Here is a 22,967-nt window from a genome sequence, read left to right as displayed (position 1 = left end):
GACTGGGGGCCTTCATTTCTGGGCTAAGGAGTGAAGGTATGTAAGGACAGGAGTGATGGAAGTCAACCAGTTTAATATTTAGGAGTTCAGCACCATTCACTGGAGAAGTGCATTCATCTCTGCTGTTTTGTCAGTTTCAGCCCCACCTGCCACCTGGATGATGGGGACGAAGTGGTGTGTGACCAGTGTGCCCCGGGATACACGGGGGATTGGTGCGAGAGGTACTCCTTCAACTCAACCGGTTTCCAAAAATGTTTACAATGAATTCTGTGTTTGTTTTTAAATGTGTAGTTACGTGTGGCTTTATAGTTTTTGATATGTAATTATTATTTTATAGACTCAGAGAAGCCAGTCGATCAATTAGAAAATTAATGTTGAAAGTCCATGGGAATATTTTGATCTCTCTGAGCTAACCTGAGTTCTCATCAGTAACAATGGGACACAGCCAGGAGTTCGTACGTCTGTTCACACATTTGAATGTCCTTTTACTCTGGATAATTCCACAAGTGAGAGCTAGTTTGATAGAAGTGTCTCCTGGCGCCCGGAGGCCAGGGGCTGTCTTTCCCATGTGAGTCTTGGTGCCAAGTCTAGCTGGTCTCCATGGGAGGTGGCCTCCCTGAATGGTGGGGCCAAGTTGCCTGGGTCCGGAGCCTGTCCCAGGAGATTGTTGGCTTATTTGGACACATTCCCCATGCCTCACAATGAGTGATGGGATCTGTGAATGCCTGAACTGGGAGCCGCGTTCCTCTCACAGTAAATCTTAGGTAAAGAGTCAGTCTGATTGATTAACCACTCAGAGAGTCCCTGGATGGTGGGGTACAGTCTACAGTAATTGCATTTGTGCACATCTCTGTCTCCATCTTTTATACAGATGTGCAGACGGTTACTATGGAAACCCAACAGTGCCCGGAGACTCCTGCGTCCCATGCAACTGCAGCGGCAACATTGACCTCCTGGAGCCTGGGAGCTGTGATTCTGTCACCGGAGAATGCCTGCGATGCCTTGGGAACACTGACGGCCCCCACTGTGAGAGGTGTGCTGACGGTTTCTATGGGGATGCGGTTACCGCGAAGAACTGCCGTGGTGAGTGTGTGGGCTGTTGCAGTTGGGTCCACTCCTTACCGCCTTGTGAAGACTCCACTCATCTCGTTCTCATGCTCAGTTGCTCAATCATGTCAGACTCTTTTTTGACCCCATGGACTGTAGCCCACCAGGCTCCTCTGTCCATGGAATTTCTCAGGCAAGAGTACTGGAGTGGGTTGCCAGTTCTTCCTTCAGGGAATCTTCTTGACCCAGGGATTGAACTTTAGTCTCCTGCATTGGCAAGTGGATTCTTTACCCCTGAGCCACTGGGGAAACACCTCCATCCATCTACCTACCATCAAACAATGCTCGCCCAGGAGGTCACTTGACCCCATCTGCACTGGGTTGGCTCGATCAGGTACTCCAAATGGCGGTCAAGCGGCCTAGAAAACACGCAGCCTCCCCTTTCAGGAGGAAGTGGTACTCATAGAGTGCTGGCACTGCTCCCAGGGACTACAGAGGTGAAGGAAGCCTGTCCTGTTCGTCAGGTAGATGCTAAGGGCTTCTTGAGGCAGATGGGGTTTCAAGATGTGGAGTGGGAAATGGGGAGACCCTTGCCCCCAAATTGGCACGTCTCAGCGGTCTTTGCCTGAATTGCTGACTCCACGTCGCTCTGCAGGGCTCAACTCAGACCCTTGAAATGACAGACCAATTACTGAGAAAAGCAAATTTCAAATTCCCAGGATGACAAACTTACAGCCTTGGGGCTGATATAGCTCTCAGCTTTATTTTTTGCATGGCTCTTGAAAAAGGAATGAAAGAGTAAAAATTGCAGTGGTATGTTATTTTGATGCATGCATGCTAAGATGCTTCAGTTGTGTCTGACTCTTTGTGACCCTGTAGACTGTAGCCCTCCAGGCTCCGTCTGTCCATGGGATTCTCCAAGCAAGAATACTGTAGGGGGTTGCCATGCCCTCCTCCAGGGGATTGTCCCCACACAGGGATCGAACCCGTGTCTCTTATATCACCTGCGTTGGCAGGCGGGTTCTTTACCACTAGCACTGCCTTTTTGATAGTGAAATGGCTCAGTCGTGTCTGACTCTGCGGCCCCATGATCTGTAGGCTACCAGGCTCCTCCGTCCATGGGATTTTCCAGGCGAGAATACTGGTGTGGGTTGCATTTCCTTCTCCAGGGGATCTTCCCGACCCAGGGATTGAACCCGGCTCTCCTGCACTGCAGACAGACTCTTTACCATCTGAGCCACCAGGGAAGCCCCTTTTGATGATTTCACCTTTTTGATGATTTCCTATAAATACTGAAGCCCTACTATGCTATTACAATGTAGAGACACAAGAGGGAGCCAGTGATACAGAAAACATGCTGTCCTAGGAGCCCAAGAGATGAACAAGGTGTTAATCGCCCTGGGGCTATGAACCTGCCGTTCAGCACCTTGCTTGATTATCATAGGACATGATAATTATCATAATTATGGTAACCTGTAATTGTGTAAAGCTTCAAAGTTTACAGAATGCCTTCACCATTCTCACGGCTTTTCTTTTCGTGCTTATTGTAAACCTTGATGATAGTTCGTTTGTCGTTTATTGCATGTCTGTTACTTCCCAGGCACTGTGCTGAGTATTGTGATGGGAGTTGGAACTTTATCAGACTTGAAAACCCCAAGTCCAGTGGGGAGCTTATACAGGATGGTGTAGCAGGGAAGCACACGTGTAGATTCAGGGCTTTAGGGTCTGAATAACACAGGGTGGCGTCCAGGGTTACATGGTCACCAAGCAGCTGTGTGATATTAGGCAAATTTATTAACCTCTCCTAGCTGCTATTTCCTCATGCTTAAAATGGACATAATTATATGTGTACACTAGGCCTTTCTGAAAAATAAATGGGATAACAAATTTTAAGATCTAGACAGTAAATAAATGGTAGCAATTATAATTGCTAGCAATAACAGCAGTAATTTTTATCATTTTTCTGTATCAGTAGTGTCCGATAGAAATGCAAGCCATACGTGTAATTGAAAATTTTCTAAGAACCACCTTTTAAAAAGTATAAAGAAATAGATGAAATACATTTTAATAACACATGTATTTAACTCAATATATAGAAAGTGTAATTTTATCATGTAATCAAGTTTTCAAAGTGTTAATGAGATGACTGCTTTCTTTTTTTAAAATAATGAGTCTTCAAAATTCAATGCATCTTTTATAGCCCATCCTAATTAGTATGGGCTTCCCAAGTGACTCAGTGGTAAAGAATCGGCCTGCAATGCAGGAGGCACAAGAGACCCGGGTTCTATCCCTTGGTAGGGAAGATCCCCTGGAGAAGGAAATGACAGCCCACTCCAGTATTCTTGCCTGGGAAATCCCATGGACCGAGAAGCCCGGTGGGCTACAGCCCATGGGGTTGCAAGAGTCTGACACGACTTAGTGACTAAACAACAACAATAATAAGGATGCTAAATTTTCATCAGAACTACTTGATCTACATTTAGGTTACTTAAAATTTAGTGTTCAAACACATTTACAAGTTTTCCATCATATTTTGCTTTATGTACATCCAGCCTGACATAGCTGTGTGATCTATGGTAAATTATATCATCTTTATAAGTCTTAGATTTCTCACCAAAGAGAAAAATGTTAGTGCTCCCCTTCTGTGTTTGCTATGAAGGTTAATTCATTTATTTCACATTTTGACTGTAACATGACAGACAGAAGCTGACGGGTATATACCCTACAAAGCCTGCCACACACAGTGTGCCTGGGCCTGAGATAGTGCATGATGTTTTCCTTACATGATTATGCCATCGGACAGAGAGTGTGCATTTTCTAAGCCCAAGCATTCCTAGATAGTACACATCCTGGGATATCTTGTCGCACACATATTACAAATTTTAAATGAGGTGCATATTGACAGCTGTGGTTTGAATATCAATTAAACCTTTCTTGGACTCGTTAAATTGCATCACTTTCACAAGGACTCGTTAAATTGCATCACTTTCACAAGGAACTTCATAGCTTTAAACATCAATATTCTGGCTGGAGATGAAACTGCAATCTCAGGCCTGAATGCCTGAGTCAAAGGACTCGGGTCTTAGAATAAGAAATATTTCAAATTAAATCGTGAACTATAATATTACTTATCTACATGGCTGTAACTCAACTTAAAATATTTATATATGATTGGAATGAGCAAATGGCTAAATCAATTTTGAAATCTTCTTTGCATGTTTTTTATGAAGATTGGTTGATATACATTGGCAGCTCATTTTAAAAATTTCAAGGAATTCATGAAATTGGTTAAGCTCATTTGCAGATTATTACCTTAATAGTTTCAGTACATTTTTTTCTCTGTGATGGTTCCTTCCACCAACCTTATTTTGGCTCACTCAGAAAAAGAGTAAAATTTTAAAGTTATTGCAAAGCAATCATTTTGTTTTCATTTTCCGATTTGCAACATGAATGTGTGAGATTTCTCCTTTGGCGATTAGGGGATTATATAAGAGCCATATCCAGAGATAGGCACAAATGCGTCTTCTGTGTGTGTTAGCCTGTGAATGTCATGGCCAAGGCTCCCTTTCTGCCGTCTGCCACCCGGAAACTGGACTCTGTGGCTGCAAACCACACGTGACCGGACAACGGTGTGACCAGTGCTTGGTAAGATGCCTCCAGGCCCTCGCGTACAGTTCGTGTGTGTGTCAGTGTTGACGTCTGGAACTGGTTCAGATGAAATGGGATCACGACTGGCAGAAAGAGTGGGTGCCTGCCGCACGGTGGTGGGAACAGCTGGGCACCCCCATCTGGAGAGTGTGCATCAGTTCCCAGGGAGGGCGGATGGGGTCCTGAGTCCTTTGTGAGCTTGTGACACGTGCAGGTGCTGATTGGAGAAATGTTCTAGTAGGTACTTTTGTTTTTGTCATTTAGTCCCTAAGTCGTGTCCAACTCTTTGCCACCCCGTGGACAGCAGCATGCCAGGCTCCCCTGTCCTCCGCTATCTCCTGGAGTTTGCTCAAACTCATGTACCTTGGGTCGGTGGTTAGTGGGTTGCTGCTGCTGCTAAGTCGCTTCAGTTGTGTCCGACTCTGCAACTCTATAGACAGTAGCCCACCAGGCTCCTCTGTCCCTAGGATTCTCCAGGCAAGAATACTGGAGTGGGTTGCCATTTCCTACTCCAATGCGTGCATGCATGCATGCATGCTAAGACGCTTTAGTCGTGTCTGACTGTGTGACCCCATAGACAGCAGCCCACCAGGTTCCTCTGTCCCTGGGATTCTCCAGGCAAGAACACTGGAGTAGGTTGCCATTTCCTACTCCAATGCATGCATGCTTGCTAAGATGCTTCAGTCGTGTCTGACTCTGTGCGACCCCATGGACAGCAGCCCATCAGGCTCCTCTGTCCCTGGGATTCTCCAGGCAGGAGTACTGGAGTGGGTTGCCATTTCCTTCTCCATTAGTCGGTACTAGTCACTGACTAAAATCTGTTCTGTCTTCCTCCGCTCTGCCCCCATGAAACAGTACGGCTACTATGGGCTGGACACGGGGCTCGGGTGCCTGCCCTGTAACTGCAGTGCCGGCTCCCTGTCGGATGACTGCACGGCGGAAGGCCAGTGTCTCTGCGTCCCAGGTGTGGCTGGGGAGAAGTGCGACAGGTGTGCCCATGGCTTCTATTCCTACCAGGACGGTGGCTGTACACGTAAGCGCTGGGATTCGGCATTTCAGACTTCCCTGTAATGCCTAAACTTTTCTCCTTCGACTTTGGACTAATTCTGTTAAGTTCCTTTACGTTTTTTCTTTACATGTAGGATTTCATCCCTTTTTTTCTGACTCCTGATCCCTGTTCTGGGAAGTCCATAAGCCTTGGTCAGGCTGTACTAACTGTGAGCTTAGGCTAATGACTTTCCTTAGCTTCGGTCTCCTCATCCGTAAAGAGGAGAGGCCGATTAGACTCCATCCAGGAGTTGCTGTCAAGGTGGTGCTTAGAGTTCTTGGCACAGTGATCGGCACACAGAGGCTCAGTAAGCGTTAGCTGTCTGCCCTCCCCACCTGCGGAGGCCTTGCCTGACCTTCTGTTTCTCCTCTGCCTCCTGATCATCTCTCATGCATCAGCCTCTCTTCAACAAGGAGGAGCCTCTGCCTCTCATGAGACATGGCGGGGTCCTGGGGATCATGAGGTCTCTTCAGGAACTACAGGAGTGGTTGAGATTATTAACATAGGCAGACATTCTGCAGCAGCAGCCTCTTGACTCCCTTGGTTGACCCGATGGCCCTGATTCCTAACAAGACCCCGTGTCTCTCTCGTAGCCTGCGACTGTGCTCACACCCAGAACACCTGTGACCCAGAGACGGGGGAGTGTGTGTGCCCGCCTCACACTCGGGGTGCAGCGTGCGAGGAGTGTGCAGACGGACACTGGGGCCACGACCTCGAGCTCGGATGCCAGGTGTGCGGGGTCACCTGCGTGTTTTCCCAGCTGAGAACTCCTTCTCTGTGTCAGGCTTCATTCTTTTTCTTTTATCTATGTGCTTAATTTTAACCTGTTTGAGTAGCTTTATGGTTTATAGTCATAACTCAGCACCTATGGTAGGAATCAAATTGGAAGACGGGACATCCTTAAAATACAATATTCAAAATTTTCTTCAAGAGCATACATTGGAGAAATTGATGGGTTGGTATATGAAAATTTTATTTTCCTGCCTTTTAAATATATTTTGCAATAAATGCTATCTTCCAGGAGAAGGACATAAAGTGCTTTCCTGGGACGGGGCATGTATGGCCATCTTCAGCAGTTCTATTTTTCTGTGTTACTTTCGTCTGTTAAACTTGGAGTTTGCGTTTTGAAAACAGAGGGAACATTCCTCGAGATCTAAAATGATTCTGCTGGACTGCTTTGACCTACTGAGTAGATTGAATTTCAGTCTGCAACCGTGGCCCAGAATGCATGGGTTCAATGATGTCCAGCAATGTGGGTCCTGTCTCTTGATGACTTGTGTCATGAGTCCAAAAAGCAGTAGTGAGAGAGGTCCGTTTGCTTGTATGGTTTCTCCAGGTTTCCTGTCGTCCCCCCTATGTACACATTATGAAAATGTAAAAGCTACCTTTTGATTTATTTCACTGTTGTCTCTTCCAGGCCTGTAATTGCAGTAGTGTGGGGTCAGCCAGCCAGCAGTGTGATGTTGTCACTGGCCATTGCCAGTGTAAGCCTGCATTTGGTGGACGGGCCTGCAACCAGTGCTCCCCAGGGTACAAAGGCTTCCCCGACTGTGTGGCCTGTGACTGTGACCCGAGGGGGACCCTGGCTGATGCCTGTGACCAGGAGCAGGGTCTCTGCAGCTGTGCCCAGGAGACCGGAGTCTGCTCTTGCAAGGTACAGGCCTGGGCCCCACTTCCTTTCCACCTTCTCACTCGTCATCATGACTTCGGGGCTTTCACTATTTAAATAAGCACCTGGCTTCTAGAGGCTTCTCATAATGAGTTTGCACCACCTTCTGGGTCTGAGGTTAAATTCTGTGTGTGCTCTTCTAGAGTGATGGATGATGCTTTAGATGGAATTTGTACAGTTTATTACAAGTGTCAGATGATGGAACTGATTTGAAGACCATGCCGAGTTTTCTATCATGTGTTCCAGTTGGCTGAGTAGCCAATCTGTCTTGAATATACAGGTGAAATAGATAACAGGGCTTCAGGAAGATGTGTGGTTGTTCAGCTGGTAAGTAACTATTCTCTTGTGCCTGCTGGGCAGACTGGAGGAAATTTGCATTGATTATTTCTCCAGGAGGTTAGGTTTCAATATCATCCCTAACTGTGTATTTTCACTCGTTTTCCCATTGTGCTTTGTCACTAGAAGGTCCTTGACCACTCTCTCTGGTCCTTTGCTTGGGTCCAGGAGATGGAAGCCTGGCCCTGGGTTGACTGGTGGTGGGGGATGAAGGAGGGGAAACTCGAGTGGATTGGGGGTGATGAGTCCTCAGTGGATGCGTGCTCGGTTCCCCGTATCTGTGGTCTCAGTTCTCACCACGGACGGTCACTGCAGGGCAACTGGCCCAAGGCTCTTCCCCTGACTGCTCACTTCCCCTTGGGACTCCCTCCAGGAGAATCCAGGCCCCCTCCTGGAGACTCGCGAGGGTGTCTGCATTTTCCTGAAGCTTCCGAGACAATTCAGATGATCAGCTGAGCTTGGGAATCACTGATTCTGAGAGAACTGATGCTCAGAGAGTTTGAGGAGCCAGCCTAAGAAGCAGCTGGTTCATCCATACCTGTTCATCCAAAATGGTTTCTTTGATTTCATTTCTGTTTGTTCAGAAACCGTGTCTCCTTTTCTCAAGTAGAAGTGAGTCTATCGCTTTGTCCCCTTTAGGAAAATGTCGCTGGTCCTCAGTGCGGTGAGTGCCGAGCTGGCAGCTTTGCTCTGGATGAGGCGAACCCTCGGGGATGCACGCCCTGCTTCTGCTTCGGGCTGTCGAAGCTGTGCTCAGAAGCCCAGGGCTACGTGAGGACGCCGGTGAGTCACACGCACATTCAGCGTTCTGTTTTTGACCCTCTACCCTTGGGAGCTGGGTGCAGGTGGGAGAGACTGTCAAGTACTTGCATTGCATTTTTCTCTTACTGTGTCAGAAATTCTAGGAGGCTACCTTGAGATCATTAAGAATCAGAGCTCTAGGATTTCCCTGGTGGTCCAGTGGCTAAAGAACTTCGAGTGCTCAATGCAGGGGGCCCAGGTTTGATCCCTGGTCAGGGAACTAAATCCCGCATGCCACAGTAAAGATCCCACGAGCTGCAGTTAAGACCTGTGAGGCCTAAAAAATAAAAGACTCAGAGCCCTGCCTAAGCTGTCCAGGAAGTAATCGGAGCAGGAACGAAGATGTCAGTGTTGCTCTGTGCTAACCTGCCCGCAGCCTTAGTTGGAAGATGAAGTTGCAGTGTCTCAGTGGTCTCCTTCATGTAGCTGAACATTGCCCAGTATAGCACTTTCAGTTCATTTTAGTCTGGATGTTTACATTTAAAAGAAAAGCCTTTCTTACTCCTGTTTGAGTAATGAAGCAATCTCGGCTGAAACAGCAAAGCCTCTGAGGTCCGAGGTGCGGAGTTCATTCACGTTCTGAAGTGGCTTTCTCCTCCCCTCCCTGACTAGGTGACGCTGGGCTCAGGTCAGCCTCTCCTGCGTGTGGTTTCTCAGAGTAACCTCAAGGGCACGACTGATGGGGTGTACTACCAGGCCCCCGATGTCCTGCTCGACGCCGTGACTGTCAGGCAGCAGGTCCACGCGGAGCCGTTTTACTGGCGGCTGCCCGGGCAGTTTCAGGGAGACCAGGTGAGACAAGCACCCAGCCTAGAGCCCCGTCCACCTTTCCTGGGGGCAGCGGTGCCCCTGGAAGTCACAAGGGCCCTGGGTTGGCCTATTGCTAACTAGAGTGGGTATTGGTCTCCTCTTCTGCAAGGGGATGGAGTGGTTAACACTTAGAAAAAGTCCTCCAGATGAATGGTTCTTTTAACATTTCCATTAATTTTAAGGGGCTTCTCTGGTGGCTCAGATGGTAAAGAATCTGCCTGCAATGCCGGAGACCCAGGTTCAATCCCTGCGTCAGGAAGATCCCCTGGAGAAGGGAATGGCTACCCTCTCCAGTATTCTTGCCTGGAGAATCTCCATGGACAGAGGAGTCTGACAGGCTACAGTCCATAGGGTCACAGAGAGTCAGACAAATGACTTAGCACACACACACATCAATTTTTAAAAGTCTTTTCAAGTGAAAGTCATAGTCTTTTTCTCCTTTTTAAAGCAATCACTCAACAAACATTTGTTTTATTTTCTTTTTTACTAATAGAGGCTCAATACAAGCCTGGGTGCTATGGCCTAGGAGGGTCTTCTTAAGAATTTGTCACCTACTTGGGGGGAAAAAAAGAAACTTGAAGACATCATTTGCATTTTTGCTTATATAAATGCATGAGTCTGTGTGTGAATTCATCCTGATTTTTGAAACTTGGAAATATGTGCTCCAATGGTTATAGATCATATTTAATTCAAAGGAGCTTAAAAATCATTAGAATGACTCTCATGTTGCTTTGTTACTTTGGAGCTCACCTTTGTTGGCAACATCAAGAGAAAACGTTGGGAGGTGATGGGTTTGACTGTGACTTTGATGGTGGTGGTGGTGGTTTCAAGGGTGTACTTATCCCCAACCCATCGACTTGTATTCAGTACATAAATGCAGCTTTTTATAACCAAACACACCTTTATAAAGTGGTTTTTTAAAACTTTTAAAGGATTGCATACTTAAAGAACTATAGCTTGGATCAACTTAAGAATCTGGAACTAAGTAGAATTAGAAGGAAGCACATGTCAAACAACATATTACACTCACATGATGTATTTTTAAGAGACAAGATTTCCTTCAAATGGCAGCAGGCTTATGCTGAAATATCTTTACACCAAGGCTACGTCAGAGACGAAAACACCACTGTTCTCTCCGACAGCTCCTGGCCTACGGCGGCGCACTGCGCTACAGCGTGGCCTTTTATGCCTCCGATGGGATCGGCACCTCCAACCTGGAACCTCAGGTGCTCATCAAAGGAGGCCGGACCAGGAAGCAGGTCATCTACGTGGACGCACCAGCCCCCGAGAACGGAGTGAGGCAGGAGCAGGAAGTGGGGATGAAAGAGGTGACTGAGCGCTCTTTCCACATACACTCCTTGAGCTGGGAACTCTATTCTGCATGTAATGAAACCATGAATAAGGTTTCTCTGCTGTAATAAGAAGAGAGTGAAGAAGAAGGCTTTGGGTCAAAATTCCAACGGGTTTAGCAAGATTTCTAAAAGGATTCAAATTTCTGTTCTCGAGAAATGCATATGAGGCTCATGTTAATTTAGCGTGAATTGCAGTTTAAATCCTTAATCTGAGTACAGGAGTCTCAGCCGTATGGATATAATGGTTCTGGGTTTTTGGGTGCCCTTGAGTTTGGGACGTGTGTGTTCCTTCTTCCAGAAGAGGTCTACTGATTGTTCTCTCTGTGGCTGGTCCCAGGGAGGTGTTATGAGGTTGTTGATAAATGAGGTGGTGGGACTACTGCTCCCAGCAAGTGACAGGAGAGCTTCTGTAGTTAAATTTAGGGTCACACACAGAACTGGGCTTACTGCTGGAGAAATCTCTAAAGGAATTAAGTTCATGGGCCTCTGAGGATCTGTACCCTGACTTTAGTTGAATGTGCTTCTCATCTGCAGAATTTTTGGAAATATTTTAACTCTGTTTCTGAAGAACCTGTCACACGCTCAGATTTTATGTCCATTCTTAGCAACGTTGAGTACATCCTCATCAAAGCCTCTTATGGCCAAGGCTTACAGCAAAGCAGGTACTTGAAAATTTCTAGAATTTTTAATATGTCTTTCTTATTTGAAAGCAAACCTTAAGGACTTGGTTCACATCATCTCCCATTACCCCATGTTGTTAATATGTATATATTTCTGTTCCTCACCAAAATCTTATTAAATATTAATATTATTAGGAAGTATGTGAAAATGACATAGATTATCCATCTTCTATAGTAATGTGGATATAACTTGTAAGTACGTGAGGATGATACCTTTCATATAAGCAACAAAACAGTTCTACCGCTTTCTGCCCTTCAACTGCAAGGTCCATTCTTTGTCACAATGCATCAAGAATGCCATCCCTTGCTCATTTAGTATCATAATACTTATCCCATAAAGAAAGCCACCTAAGTTATGGCCAGACTAGTACTTCGAGTTCTTTCAGGTGTGCTTTCTCTAACATTGTGCTTAAGTTCTGAAAATTTGGCCAAGGTCTTGCCCTGTGGAATGACTAATGTGCTTTTTGTGTGTTTTTACCCATTTATTGTATAACTGGGAATAGGAACTACCCTCCACCTGGCAGGAAAGTTCTGGTTGTCTAGGAGTGCCAACATGATTGTGTAATGTGCTGTTTCTGAAAACTCTCTCTGTAAATATTAGTGCCTGCTTTCACACTTCTTAACCCAATGGTTTCACAGAATCTCAAATATTTCAATGGAGGTCGGCAGAAAGGCGGAAGAGTCACACACGGGCAGGGAGGTGGCCTTCCTGTTAGAGAAGTGTCTGTGTCCTCCTGGCACGGCTGGACTCTCGTGTCAGGTAGGAGACAGTGGTTGAAACCTGGTTCCTGGTTTGGGCTTGAAATATGCTTGTTACAGCAGCTCTGAGTGATGAATAGCACTGTGCCTTTCTATTAGGTCGTTTTTTTCCCTTTTAAAAGTTACCTGTGGTAACATAGGCATTTCTCATCTTGACTCTTTCCAAAGTGTGCAGTTCAGTAGTGGGTGGGTCAGTTCACTCACCCTGCTGTACAACCAATCTTCAGAATTCTTCATCTTATAAAACTGAAACTCTGTACCCATTAAACACTTACCCCTATGCCCACCCCCAGACTCACCCTTCTACTTTCTGTCTTATGAAACTGCTACTCTAGGTCCTTCACGTAGGTGGGGTCAAGCAGTATTTATCTTTTGGTGGCTGGCCAATTTCACAGGGCATGATGCCCTCAAGATTCATCTGTGTTGTAGCCCGTGTCAGAATATGCTTCCTTCTTAAGGTTCAATAACATTCCACTGGATGGATGGACCACATTGTGTTTATCCATCCATCCATTAATGGACATTTGAGTTGCTTTCACCTTTGGCTATTGTCAATAATGCTGCTGCAAACACGGGTGTACACATATATATGTCCAAGACCCTGGATTCAGTTCTTTGGGGTTTATACCCAGATGTAGAATTGCTGGATCATGCAATAACTCTTTAGCTTTTTGATGACCCACCATACTAACCATCATACTGATTCCCACTGACAGACTTTTCTTCGTTCCCACCAGCAAAGCAGCAGCATTCCAGTTGCTCCACCTCCCCGCCAACACTTATTATTTTCTGCGGTTTGTTTTGTTTTGTTTTTTGATAGTAACCATGTGAGCTGGCATCTCATGGTGGTTTTGATTTGCACTTCCATGATGATTAGTGATGCTGAGCATCTTTTCATGTGCCAGTCATCGATGCATCTTCTCTGGAGAAATGTGTATTCAAGTCCTCTGCCCATTTCTTAGTCGGGTTTTTTGTTCATTTCCTTCCCTTTTGCATCCCTCCAGGACTGTGCACCTGGTTACCACAGAGGGAAGCTTCCAGAAGGTGATGGCAGGAGACCACGCCCTCTGCTGGCCCCATGTGTGCCCTGCAATTGCAACAACCACAGTGACACCTGTGACCCGGAAACCGGGAAGTGTCTGGTACGCTGGTTTGTGTGGGTGCTTGCCTGACACTCAAAATTACAGCAGGCTCTGCGTGTCTCCTTTTCTGGTTTGAGATCACACCAGTTCTTTGATTTAGAGTATTTAAATTTAGCTAAATGTAAGGTATACAAATATTTCCTTCAGAAAGGTCTAGCTAAGTAGCCTGACATTTTTGGTGGGAATTCTTTTATAAATGCTTTGAATTTGTTTATGGTTATAAATTTGGAAATTAGTTAAGTGTCTCTTGTTTTCACTTGCAGTAGAGGTGGTACATGAGAACTTTCTGTCATAGAATTTGAAGGGTCACCTGGATGTTTTTAGATGAGTTAAGGCCAAAGTTGAAAATGTATTTCTCTATGTAAAATATTGCTTTCTCCTTGCCTTTAACAAAAAGTACATGTTTTCCTGGAGGTCTTAGTGGGCATTTGCTTCCTGGCTGTCTCCCCCTAGACCTTCAGTGACACAAGGAGAGCTCTGACCACTGAAGAGGACCAAGAGCCTCAGACAGAAGCCTTGTGACCTTGACTGAAGACAAACTCTTGTGTCCAGGGTTTTGCTTTAGCCAACAAGATCTTATTGATAACACAGAAAAATCTGATATTTTTTCCCTACTCCTGAAATCTCATTCTTTATGATAACTCATGTGGGAACATCGGTTCCCTGTCTAAATTGTGCCAAGACTGACTTGATGCAAGCAAAATAACTCATTCAAGGAAAGTGAGCTGTCCACCAAGACACACCAAAGCCTCCTAGATCCTAGCTGTAGCCTCATCACAGGAACCAGGGCTCCCACCGCAGATCTGTCTTCCTCTTCTTTTATTTGGAAGCATCTTTCATATGCAGAATTTAAAGGCAGTCTCCCCTGGGAAAACTGTTAAACCATAGCCATGCACAGGTGAATTTAAAAGCTGAAATGCTGCATGGATTTTCTCATTTAAAAAGATGTGTGTTCCCCTTTGCTGACTCCATTAGATATCTGGGATTAAAGAATTGTTCCAGTCATTCAAGGTAAAATGAAGATGCAGATAGCTACAACACTATTAAAAAATTTATTCATTCTAATCAGTTCATACCCCAGGCAAAAGTGAAGTCCTAATACCGAAAACAAGAAAATCTTATTTAAGGCTTTAAGGAGAATTGATTTCAGGCAACTTTGGGCAAGATGTAATTAGCTAGGAAGGTCCCTTGGCCCATCACAGAGACAAAGGTCTTGTGGATAGCTGGGGAAATTCATGGTTCTTTCATGATGCATCTTTCCTTGGAGCAACTAATCATTTAACAAGATTAGGTACTCCTAGGGGCACTAAATAGGCTTCCCAGGTGGTACTAGTGGTAAAGAACCTGCTGCCAATGCAAGAGATGTGGGTTCGATCCCTGGGTTAGGAAGATCCCCTGAAGGAGGGCATGGCAACCCACTCCAGTATTCTTTTTTTTTCCCATTTATTTTTATTAGTTGGAGGCTAATTACTTTACAATATTGTAGTGGTTTTTGTATTCTGGCCTGGAGAATCCCTTGGGTAGCCTGGCGGGCTATAGTCCATAAGGTCACGAAGAGTCGGACATGATTCAGTGACTCAGCATGCACACACACAGTGGATGAATAGTCTTACAGTGAATGAAGGCCGCAGAGCTGCCAATGTTTAGGATTTTTAAAATATGACCAAAAATGTTCACTCTCCCTTGAGAACTAAAAAAAAAAACTGTCAACTGATGTGAATTGGGGGTGTTGCTGGGCTGTCTCCAGATGAGAAGGTATTCTAACGGTTTCCTGTTGTTTTCCTCTCTTTTTGAAACGTGGGATCCCAGAACTGTGGCCACAACACCTCTGGCAACCACTGTGACACGTGTGCCCCTGGGTACTATGGGAAGGTGACCGGCTCGGCCAGTGACTGCTCTCCGTGCACCTGTCCTCACGGCCTGCCTGCCAGGTGAGCACACAGGTGTGCTGGCATGCCTGCACCGCCCACCGCTGAAGCTGGATTGCTTCCACGGCCAGCTTCACTTTCCAGGGTTTCCATGTGAGCCATCTTAGTGGATCCTCTTCGTGTGTCCAGAAAAACGCATTTTAAGAAAAAAATGTTCATTCTCCCAGCATTCAAAGAGAATCTTTGCAAAACACAGTGCGTTAGTACTGAGTGTTAGAATGAAACTAATAAAAGAAGGGAGGTTCAGGTTTGGTTTTTTTGAAGACTAATTTTAGCTTCCAACCTGCATATACAGTGTGCCCAGAGAAGAACTATTATTAATTTTATGAAGAATATTATGAAGAATTCAGTTCCTATTTACTGTAAGGTGCTGGGATTAGAATATATGTATGCTGATGACTGATAAAGTTCAGAAATGTTGCGTGTTGGTGAAATTTGGGTCAGATTCCACCTTGTACACATGATGCTTGTACAGAATTATCTGAACACGTAAAAAATACCAGAGATTTTCAGTTGAAATTGGAATATCTGGGGGTCCTTTTGGTTTCAATGAAAATTGTAATTCATAAATAACATTTCATTCTTGCTTTGAGTGTTTGATAAGGCATTGAACATTATAGATCAAATACCAACTTTTGGTATACTGAAATGAAGATTTCCTTTTAATATTTGTTTGAATTTTGTCTCTTTTGTTGTCTCCAAGTAAGTGTCGCTTGACGTTGAATACCTAATGAGAGGCACTGTGTAAACTTCTCTTGCAAACTGTCAGGCATCTTAAAATTTACTGCTTACTGTTGTTTACTATTATTTAAATTTTTGTATTAAATCTGTATACAAATGGTGAATCATTAGTTCCACCCCTGTAATCTAAGCTATAGGGATACTTGCAAATGTGCGTAAAGTTGGGCACTGCTTATGTTGTTGTTGTTTAGTTGTTCAATCATGTTTGACTCTTTGTGACCCCCTGGACTATAGCCTGCCAGGCTCCTCTGTCCATGGAATTCTCCAGGCAAGAATACTGGAGTGGGGTGCCATTTCCCTTTCCAGGGGATCTTTCCAACCCAGGGATTGAACCTGTGTCTCCTGCTTCACAGGTAGATTCTTTACTACTGAGCTATCTGGGAAGCCTGGCATTGCTTGCACTCATAAGAAATTGAGGTGTGGAGCTGAAATATACCTACAGGGGATTGATTAAATGCCTCAAGTGTCTTGTGGTAGACACCTAGAGTGAAATAGTCTACTAACACTGAGAAAAGAATAAGGCATATCCGTGTGTACAGAATTGGAGAAATGCCCAGTCAAATTATGAAATTGAATATATGGTGTGATGCCATTTGGGGAACCATTCAAATCTGTATCTGTGTCCACATCCACAGCTCCATGGCTATACGTGCCTGGAATGTCAGGATGGGTATTTCACCTTTCTACTTTGCACAGTTCTGTACTGTTTGTGTATTTTACTTCTTCAATCACAGAAGGTCCCCATCATCCCCACAACCTCCCTCACACTGGTAAATTAATAGGTACACAATTAGAAAGTGACTGTGAGATTGTGAACATGCCGTGTGTGCTGTGCATCTGAGAGGCCCCCAGAGATGTGCTTCTTCTATTAATACACATTTTGTGTTTCCACTGAAGCCGGTCTCTTTAGTGCTGAAGGAGGAAAAAGGTCAGAAGTGAAGTGGGGCTCATAGCAACCAACTGACTCATGCTGGGAACTTCTCTTACTGGCCAGATACCCTGGCATTTTTTTAGTGGCTTCCAGGTACCCAGCTGAGCCTCCCATTGGTGACTTAAAATGTGGAGACTGAAGTGGTTGGAAAAAAGGAACACACCAGTAGCTGAAGTCCCAGAGTGAGGGCTCAGCATACAAACAAATTGTTCAGTTTTGAGAGGCTCCATCTTATTGCAACTAAAGCGCCTCACCTGACTCCCTACCTTGGGTCCGTTCACCCTCGAGCCCACCTTCACTCTCTGCTCTTTCCAGATGTCTCCCCCTTACCTTTCACTGCAGTCGGCTGAATCCCCTGCACTCTTCCAGCTCACTTCTCCCTGCTGGTCCCACGTTTGCTCAGAGTCAGCTGTAGTTCTCTAGCCACCCTTTCATCTAATCAGTCAGATAGTTCATGCACGTCTCAACAAGCCCCTTTCCACTGGAGAAGCTTTCTCTTTTGGTGACTAATTAGTTGTCCTCTGTAAATGCGTCTCCATCCCCTCAACCCTCAAGTGGTTGTCACTGGATAGGCATCAGTGAATGTCTTCTGAAACCAGCTGTATTGACTATGTGTTTGTTTTCCTTCTGCCCAACAGTTTAAGCCCTAAAAAGCATGCCCAGCTGTCCGGTTTGTAATCACTTATCTTTTAGAACAGTATCGTGTACTCTTAATGGTAATGAATAAGTACCCTAAGAAAGATCTGAAGTTGTATGTCTGAAAATTCAGAAAAACCCTTCTCTTCCAGCTACAGTCCCACTTGCGTCTTGGAAGGGGATCATGATTTTCGCTGCGATGCCTGTTTTCTGGGCTACGAAGGGCAGTATTGTGAGAGGTATGTCGCCTGCTCCTTTTATATGCATAGGACATATTTACAGAAGTAATGGGGAATTGTTACCAGTTTGATAATGCAAAATCAGACCTCCTGGGCAATAAGGCAGGTAAAGGCACTTCCTTGTGACCGTCTTGTCCTCCTTTTAGGGAATAGAGTGCAGAGGGAGGTGAGCAGACCTGTGGGCTCTGCACTTCACGAGGCAGAAGTGATGCCTGTCCTTGGGTGGCTGCTCTGTGTATTCACTCACTCGCTGGTGTGGATCCTGCCTTCTGTCCTCCCATCTCCTTCTGCAGGTGCTCATTGGGTTACTATGGGAACCCTCAGATGCCAGGCGGTACCTGCCAGAGGTGTGACTGCAGCCCGCACGGCTCTGTCCACGGCGACTGTGACCGCAGGTCCGGGCAGTGCGTCTGCCGGCCGGGGGCCGCGGGGCTCCGCTGCGGGGACTGTGAACCGAGGCACATTTTGGTGGAAAGCGACTGTGTGTGTGAGTGTCACCCCTCCAAAGGGCCAAGGAGGGTTTCTCCTCTTGGATGGTTTCCCAGTACCCAGTGGCATCAGCAGACTAAGCTCAGGGCCTTAGTTGCTCTGCGGCATGTGGGATCTTAGTTCCCTGCCCAGGGATTGAACCTACATCCCCTGCGTTGCAAGGTGGATTCTTAACCACTGGAGCCCCAGGGAAGTCCCTAGATGTTATTACAGGATGCTGTGGCCACCCATGGAACCCGGGCAGACTCTTTGCTGTAACTTGAACACCCTCTTTCTTGTAGCCTGTGATGATGACTGTGTGGGTGTCCTGCTGAATGACTTGGCTCATGTTGGGGATGCCATCCTGTCTGTGAACCTCACCAGCACCATCCCTCTCCCATATGGAGTTTTGTCAGACCTGGAAAATAGAACGAAGTCTCTCCGGGTAGGTACTGCAAATACAGAGATGGATAGAAGCGTGTGTCACCGGAAGTTGAAGAGTTGGTTGGGACCCTAGGGGTCATTCTGTCTGTCCTCCACCAGTGCAGGAGTCTCAGTCCCAGTGTCTGGTGCTGGGAGGTCCCCAGCCTTCTCCCTCTGAACCTGACCGAGAACTGCATCGTCCACGTGCAACAGCCCTGATTGTTCAAGACTTGATCCACAGATGCCTCCTGTGTATAAATTCTTCCTCTTTGCTCCTCCTGCTACCTTGTGGAATAAGACAAGGTCCACTCGCCCCTGTTTATAACAGGTCTTTGGACAAAAAGCAGCTCTTTTAAAACAAACACAGAAAATGAATTGAGACGGCATTGTCTTTAACATGCTGAATGAAGAGGAACTGTTTTCCATCAATGTATTATTCTTAACTGGAGTTGAAGGGCACAAAGGTTCCTCCTCCCTCGAAGACTATATAAAAATCTCTGGGGATAAATCATAGTTTTATGTTTAGTTAAAATCTGTGTTTTGATCTGGGTTCAAAAGATGATGGGAAGGTAAGAAGTTGACTTGCTAGACAGCATTTTTTATTTTAATTAGGGGAAAAAATGAGTCTAAATTTGGCTCAAAGCCTATGCTTTAGAATTTGAGGTATTTAATTCACCGTGTCATGCCATAATGCCAATGTGTGTTTGTGTGTGTGTGTGCGCATGTGTGCAATTCAGCTGCTTCAATGATCCATTCTTGTTAATATTGGTCAGCTCTCCATAGATTTAATAAAGTTTAGGAGACTATACGAGGTGTTTCTATATTACTTTTCCTGAAATAGAACAAAATGTTTTCAAAGATAAGGGGAAAAGAAAAGAAACAAGTGTTGAAATTTCTTTTCCACTCACCATAGACACAATCAATAAATAACTACCTTCCATCAGCTTGGTTTCCAACTGTATGACTGTATTTTTTACCACGTGAGATGAACACTTGATTTCAACTTAGCACTTTGTCAGCTCCCTTGTATGACTTTTTATCTTTATATAAAGTACTCCGGAGCTTGAGATTGTGAACCCTCAACTGTTTCTTGTTTCCACTGCTGACCTGCGTAGCGACTTGGGCAGGTTAATAACTGTGCTGACCATAGACAATAGTCTCGCCCCTTCATGGGTGGTTATAAGGTCTGAGTAGCATCACACAAGTAAAGAAATTAGAGGAGTGTTGGCATAAATTAAGTACTTAATTGTTAGTAATTATAAAGGCTTTTCTTTGCTTAATACTTTTGTATTTTAGCTTCATAAGCATTTCTTTTAGGTGTTAGCAATTACAGTTAAAATTTATGTGACTCTGCTGTTAAAATTCAGCCAGATCCGCCCAGGAACTGCAGCAGTGTCAATTCTGCACGGCCTACCAGGCTTTACGTTTATATCTATATAGGAAATGAATGCGAAAGACCGCAGTCTGGAAATGTGTTCTGTAACCCAAACTTCAGTGAATGTGATTCATTTTATTTTTTAACGCAGTGTCAGGGAAAAGAGAATTTCTTTCTGTGAACGAAAAAGATAACGACAGGCGATTCTTAGTTAAGAACCGAAGACTTATTTTGAAGCATTATAATTTGTTTTCTTCGTTCTTTTAGGACTCTGTATTAAAAGAAAATAGGCAAAAAGAACTGGTAAACATTCAACTTGAAGGCGTCTCAGAACAAACGGAGGACCTGCAAAGGGAGGTAAGTTCTTTACTTAAAGGGTCCGCTCCGCCTGCCTCCCCGCCCCCAGCCCTTGTGAGCACTGGCATGGGGACTTCCTAGAAGGTTCTGAACAGATCGGAGCAGCCCCCTCCTCCCAGGAGCTGTGTTCCAGCTACTGTAAAGTCAGATTAAGTCGGTTCTGATGCAGCCAGTCTCCGTGCTTTGGTGGGACGAGGCCCCTGACTTACTTTCTGCTGTCCCCTCTGCTGAAGGAGGAGTCGGGCTGTCAGCTCACATCACCGCTTCTTTTCTCCTGTGAACCAGGGTTGGGCAGGATGAAAAGACGGGGGTCTCTTCCCCATCCTGTATTCACTGCACATGGTGAGCTCTGAGATCCCCCCCCCTCCGCCGGCCCCCAACACCAGCACAGGCAGCTCCTCCTGGGGTGTCGGCAACACTCAGACTTCCGCCCCTACTTCTGATGGTCTGAATGGCAGGAGAGTTCGCTTTGATGTCAGCAGGGAGTTATTTATTCTGTTCAGCCCTGGCCAGATGAATGGTTTTTAGTAACCGAGAAAAGAACCTGCTTATTTGCAGATGGCGAGGGAGGCCTATTGTCAAATTTATGATTTTCACTTTAAAATTGTGTGCCTATGTGTGTGCGCGCACATATAGTACATAGATGTGTGTCTTTGAAAGTGAAAGTGTTAGTCACTTTTGACCCCATGGACTGTAGCCCGCTGGGCTCCGCTCTCCAGGCAAGAATACTGGGGTGGGTTGCCCTTCCCTTCTCCAGGGAATGTTCCCGCCCAGGGATCAAACTCAGGTCTCCCGCTTTGCAGGCAGATTCTTCACCTTCCGAGCCACCAGGGAAGCCCGTCTGTGTATATGTATGTCTTGTCTCTGTCTCTCAATGTTCACATATGTGCACAATCATGCACCCTAAAATGCAGTAGCTTGACTTCTGTTAATTTAGAATTAGTGACCGTTTGGTAACAGTCGAAGGGTTTCTGTGTGGGCTTTTGAAGTACCTGAGCAAGCAAACGTTTGGTAGGAAGTGATAAGCCAATTAAAATAAATTCTTTCTATCCATTAAAGAAGATACTGTTTGGATTTTGACTAGAAAACACTTTTAGAAGCATTCTAAGTTACTTACTTTGGGCTTCCCTTGTGGATCAGCTGCTAAAGAATCTGCCTGCAATGCAGGAGACCTGGGTTCAGTCACTGGGTTGGGAAGATCCCCTGGAGAAGTGAAAGGCTACCCACTCCAGTATTCTGGCCTAGAGAATTCCACGGACTGTATAGTCCATGGGATCGCAAAGAGTTGGACACGACTGAGTGACTTTCAGTTCAGTGAGTTACTTTACATTCCTAGAAATTACAGACAACCTTCCTTTCCACAAATTGTTGTCGTTTAGTCTCACTAAGTCTTGTCCGATTCTTTTGCGACCCCATGAACTGTAAGCGCATCAGGCTTCTCTGTTCGTGGGATTTCCCAGGGAGGAATACTGGAGTGGGTTGCCATTTCCTCCTCCAGGAGATCTTCCTGGATCAGGGAATGAACTGCATTGGCAGGTAGATTCTTTACTGCTGAGCCACCAGGGAAGCCTTTCACAAATGAGAAGACCCCTAATAAAAACAGCAACTGAGAGTAACTAACAGGCATCATCACATATAATCCTCATGAAGTCCTGTGATTCAAGTGTTATAATTACTCCAAGTTATGGATGAGGCTGGGAGGTGTCAGGTGTTCAGCCTGGCAGAAGCAGGTCTATTTGCCTAACTCTGGGTCTTAACCACTTGACTGAGTTCTCATGGTCAATACAAATTAGTAAGATTTTATTTTCTAGATTCTGCAAATTTGGGTCCTAACATGAACATGAGGTCTCCACAGTGGCGACACCCGGGAGAGTCTGTGGTTTGATAGCCGATTAGGCTGCTTTTTAAAATATCCCATCTTTTTTCACCAAGAGTGAGCGGTCCATCATTTCATGAACCACCTAGTCCATTTCCAGCCCTGCACTGTTGACCCTGGCTTCCATGATGGCAAACCTTTTCTGCGTTCTAGAATATGTTTTGTTGCTTAAAAGAGACAACATCTGGCATACTGAAGCTTGCATTTTATTCGGAGTGAAACTCACCTGAGGCCTTTATTTTCCATCAGCTTGACAGAGTGTTGACACGTAGTGAGCAGGTAACCAGGGCCACCGAAAGAATCCTGGACAAGAGTGTGGACCTCATTAAGTTGACCGAGAAGCTGCAGACAGACATCGAAGGTAGTGTCCCCAGAACTTTGCTTGACGTGTCTGGCTTATTTGGTAGGAAAAGCCTACTCTCTTCATTCAGCACTTGAATAGCCGTGACTTGTGCTGGATTCTTGGGGCCTTCCCATGTCCACACACAATGTGCTAAGTCGCTTCAGTCGTGTCCGACTCTTTGAGACCCCATGGACTGTAGCCCACCAGGCTCCTCTGTCCATGGGATTCCGCAGGCAAGAATACTGGAGTGGGTTGCCATTCCCTTCTCCAGGGGATCTTCCCAACCCAGGGATGGAAACCCAGGTCTCCTGCCTTGGCAGGCGGATTCTTTACCACTCAGCCAATACAACCAGACTTT

General features: G+C 45.5%; 1 protein-coding gene across 1 annotated transcript in view; it reads left to right on the top strand.

The window, feature by feature from the left end:
• LAMA1 (laminin subunit alpha 1) overlaps nucleotides 1–22,967 on the top strand; it is a 123,297-nt gene that overhangs the window by 63,686 nt on the left and 36,644 nt on the right. The window contains exons 18-35 of the mRNA XM_065935153.1: nucleotides 135–221; nucleotides 872–1,083; nucleotides 4,586–4,692; nucleotides 5,551–5,728; nucleotides 6,337–6,473; nucleotides 7,161–7,397; nucleotides 8,388–8,531; nucleotides 9,162–9,341; nucleotides 10,502–10,687; nucleotides 11,246–11,373; nucleotides 12,031–12,151; nucleotides 13,155–13,292; nucleotides 15,102–15,223; nucleotides 17,681–17,767; nucleotides 18,061–18,254; nucleotides 18,538–18,680; nucleotides 20,301–20,390; nucleotides 22,516–22,627. Coding sequence (XP_065791225.1) covers nucleotides 135–221; nucleotides 872–1,083; nucleotides 4,586–4,692; nucleotides 5,551–5,728; nucleotides 6,337–6,473; nucleotides 7,161–7,397; nucleotides 8,388–8,531; nucleotides 9,162–9,341; nucleotides 10,502–10,687; nucleotides 11,246–11,373; nucleotides 12,031–12,151; nucleotides 13,155–13,292; nucleotides 15,102–15,223; nucleotides 17,681–17,767; nucleotides 18,061–18,254; nucleotides 18,538–18,680; nucleotides 20,301–20,390; nucleotides 22,516–22,627 — 2,603 coding nt within the window. The remainder of the gene's footprint in view (nucleotides 1–134; nucleotides 222–871; nucleotides 1,084–4,585; nucleotides 4,693–5,550; nucleotides 5,729–6,336; nucleotides 6,474–7,160; nucleotides 7,398–8,387; nucleotides 8,532–9,161; nucleotides 9,342–10,501; nucleotides 10,688–11,245; nucleotides 11,374–12,030; nucleotides 12,152–13,154; nucleotides 13,293–15,101; nucleotides 15,224–17,680; nucleotides 17,768–18,060; nucleotides 18,255–18,537; nucleotides 18,681–20,300; nucleotides 20,391–22,515; nucleotides 22,628–22,967) is intronic.

Source organism: Muntiacus reevesi, chromosome 4, assembly GCF_963930625.1.
Source record: "Muntiacus reevesi chromosome 4, mMunRee1.1, whole genome shotgun sequence".
In the NCBI taxonomy this organism is placed as follows: domain Eukaryota; kingdom Metazoa; phylum Chordata; class Mammalia; order Artiodactyla; family Cervidae; genus Muntiacus; species Muntiacus reevesi.
Note: the sequence above shows the minus strand (reverse complement) of the source record. Positions and strands in the feature narration are given on the sequence as shown.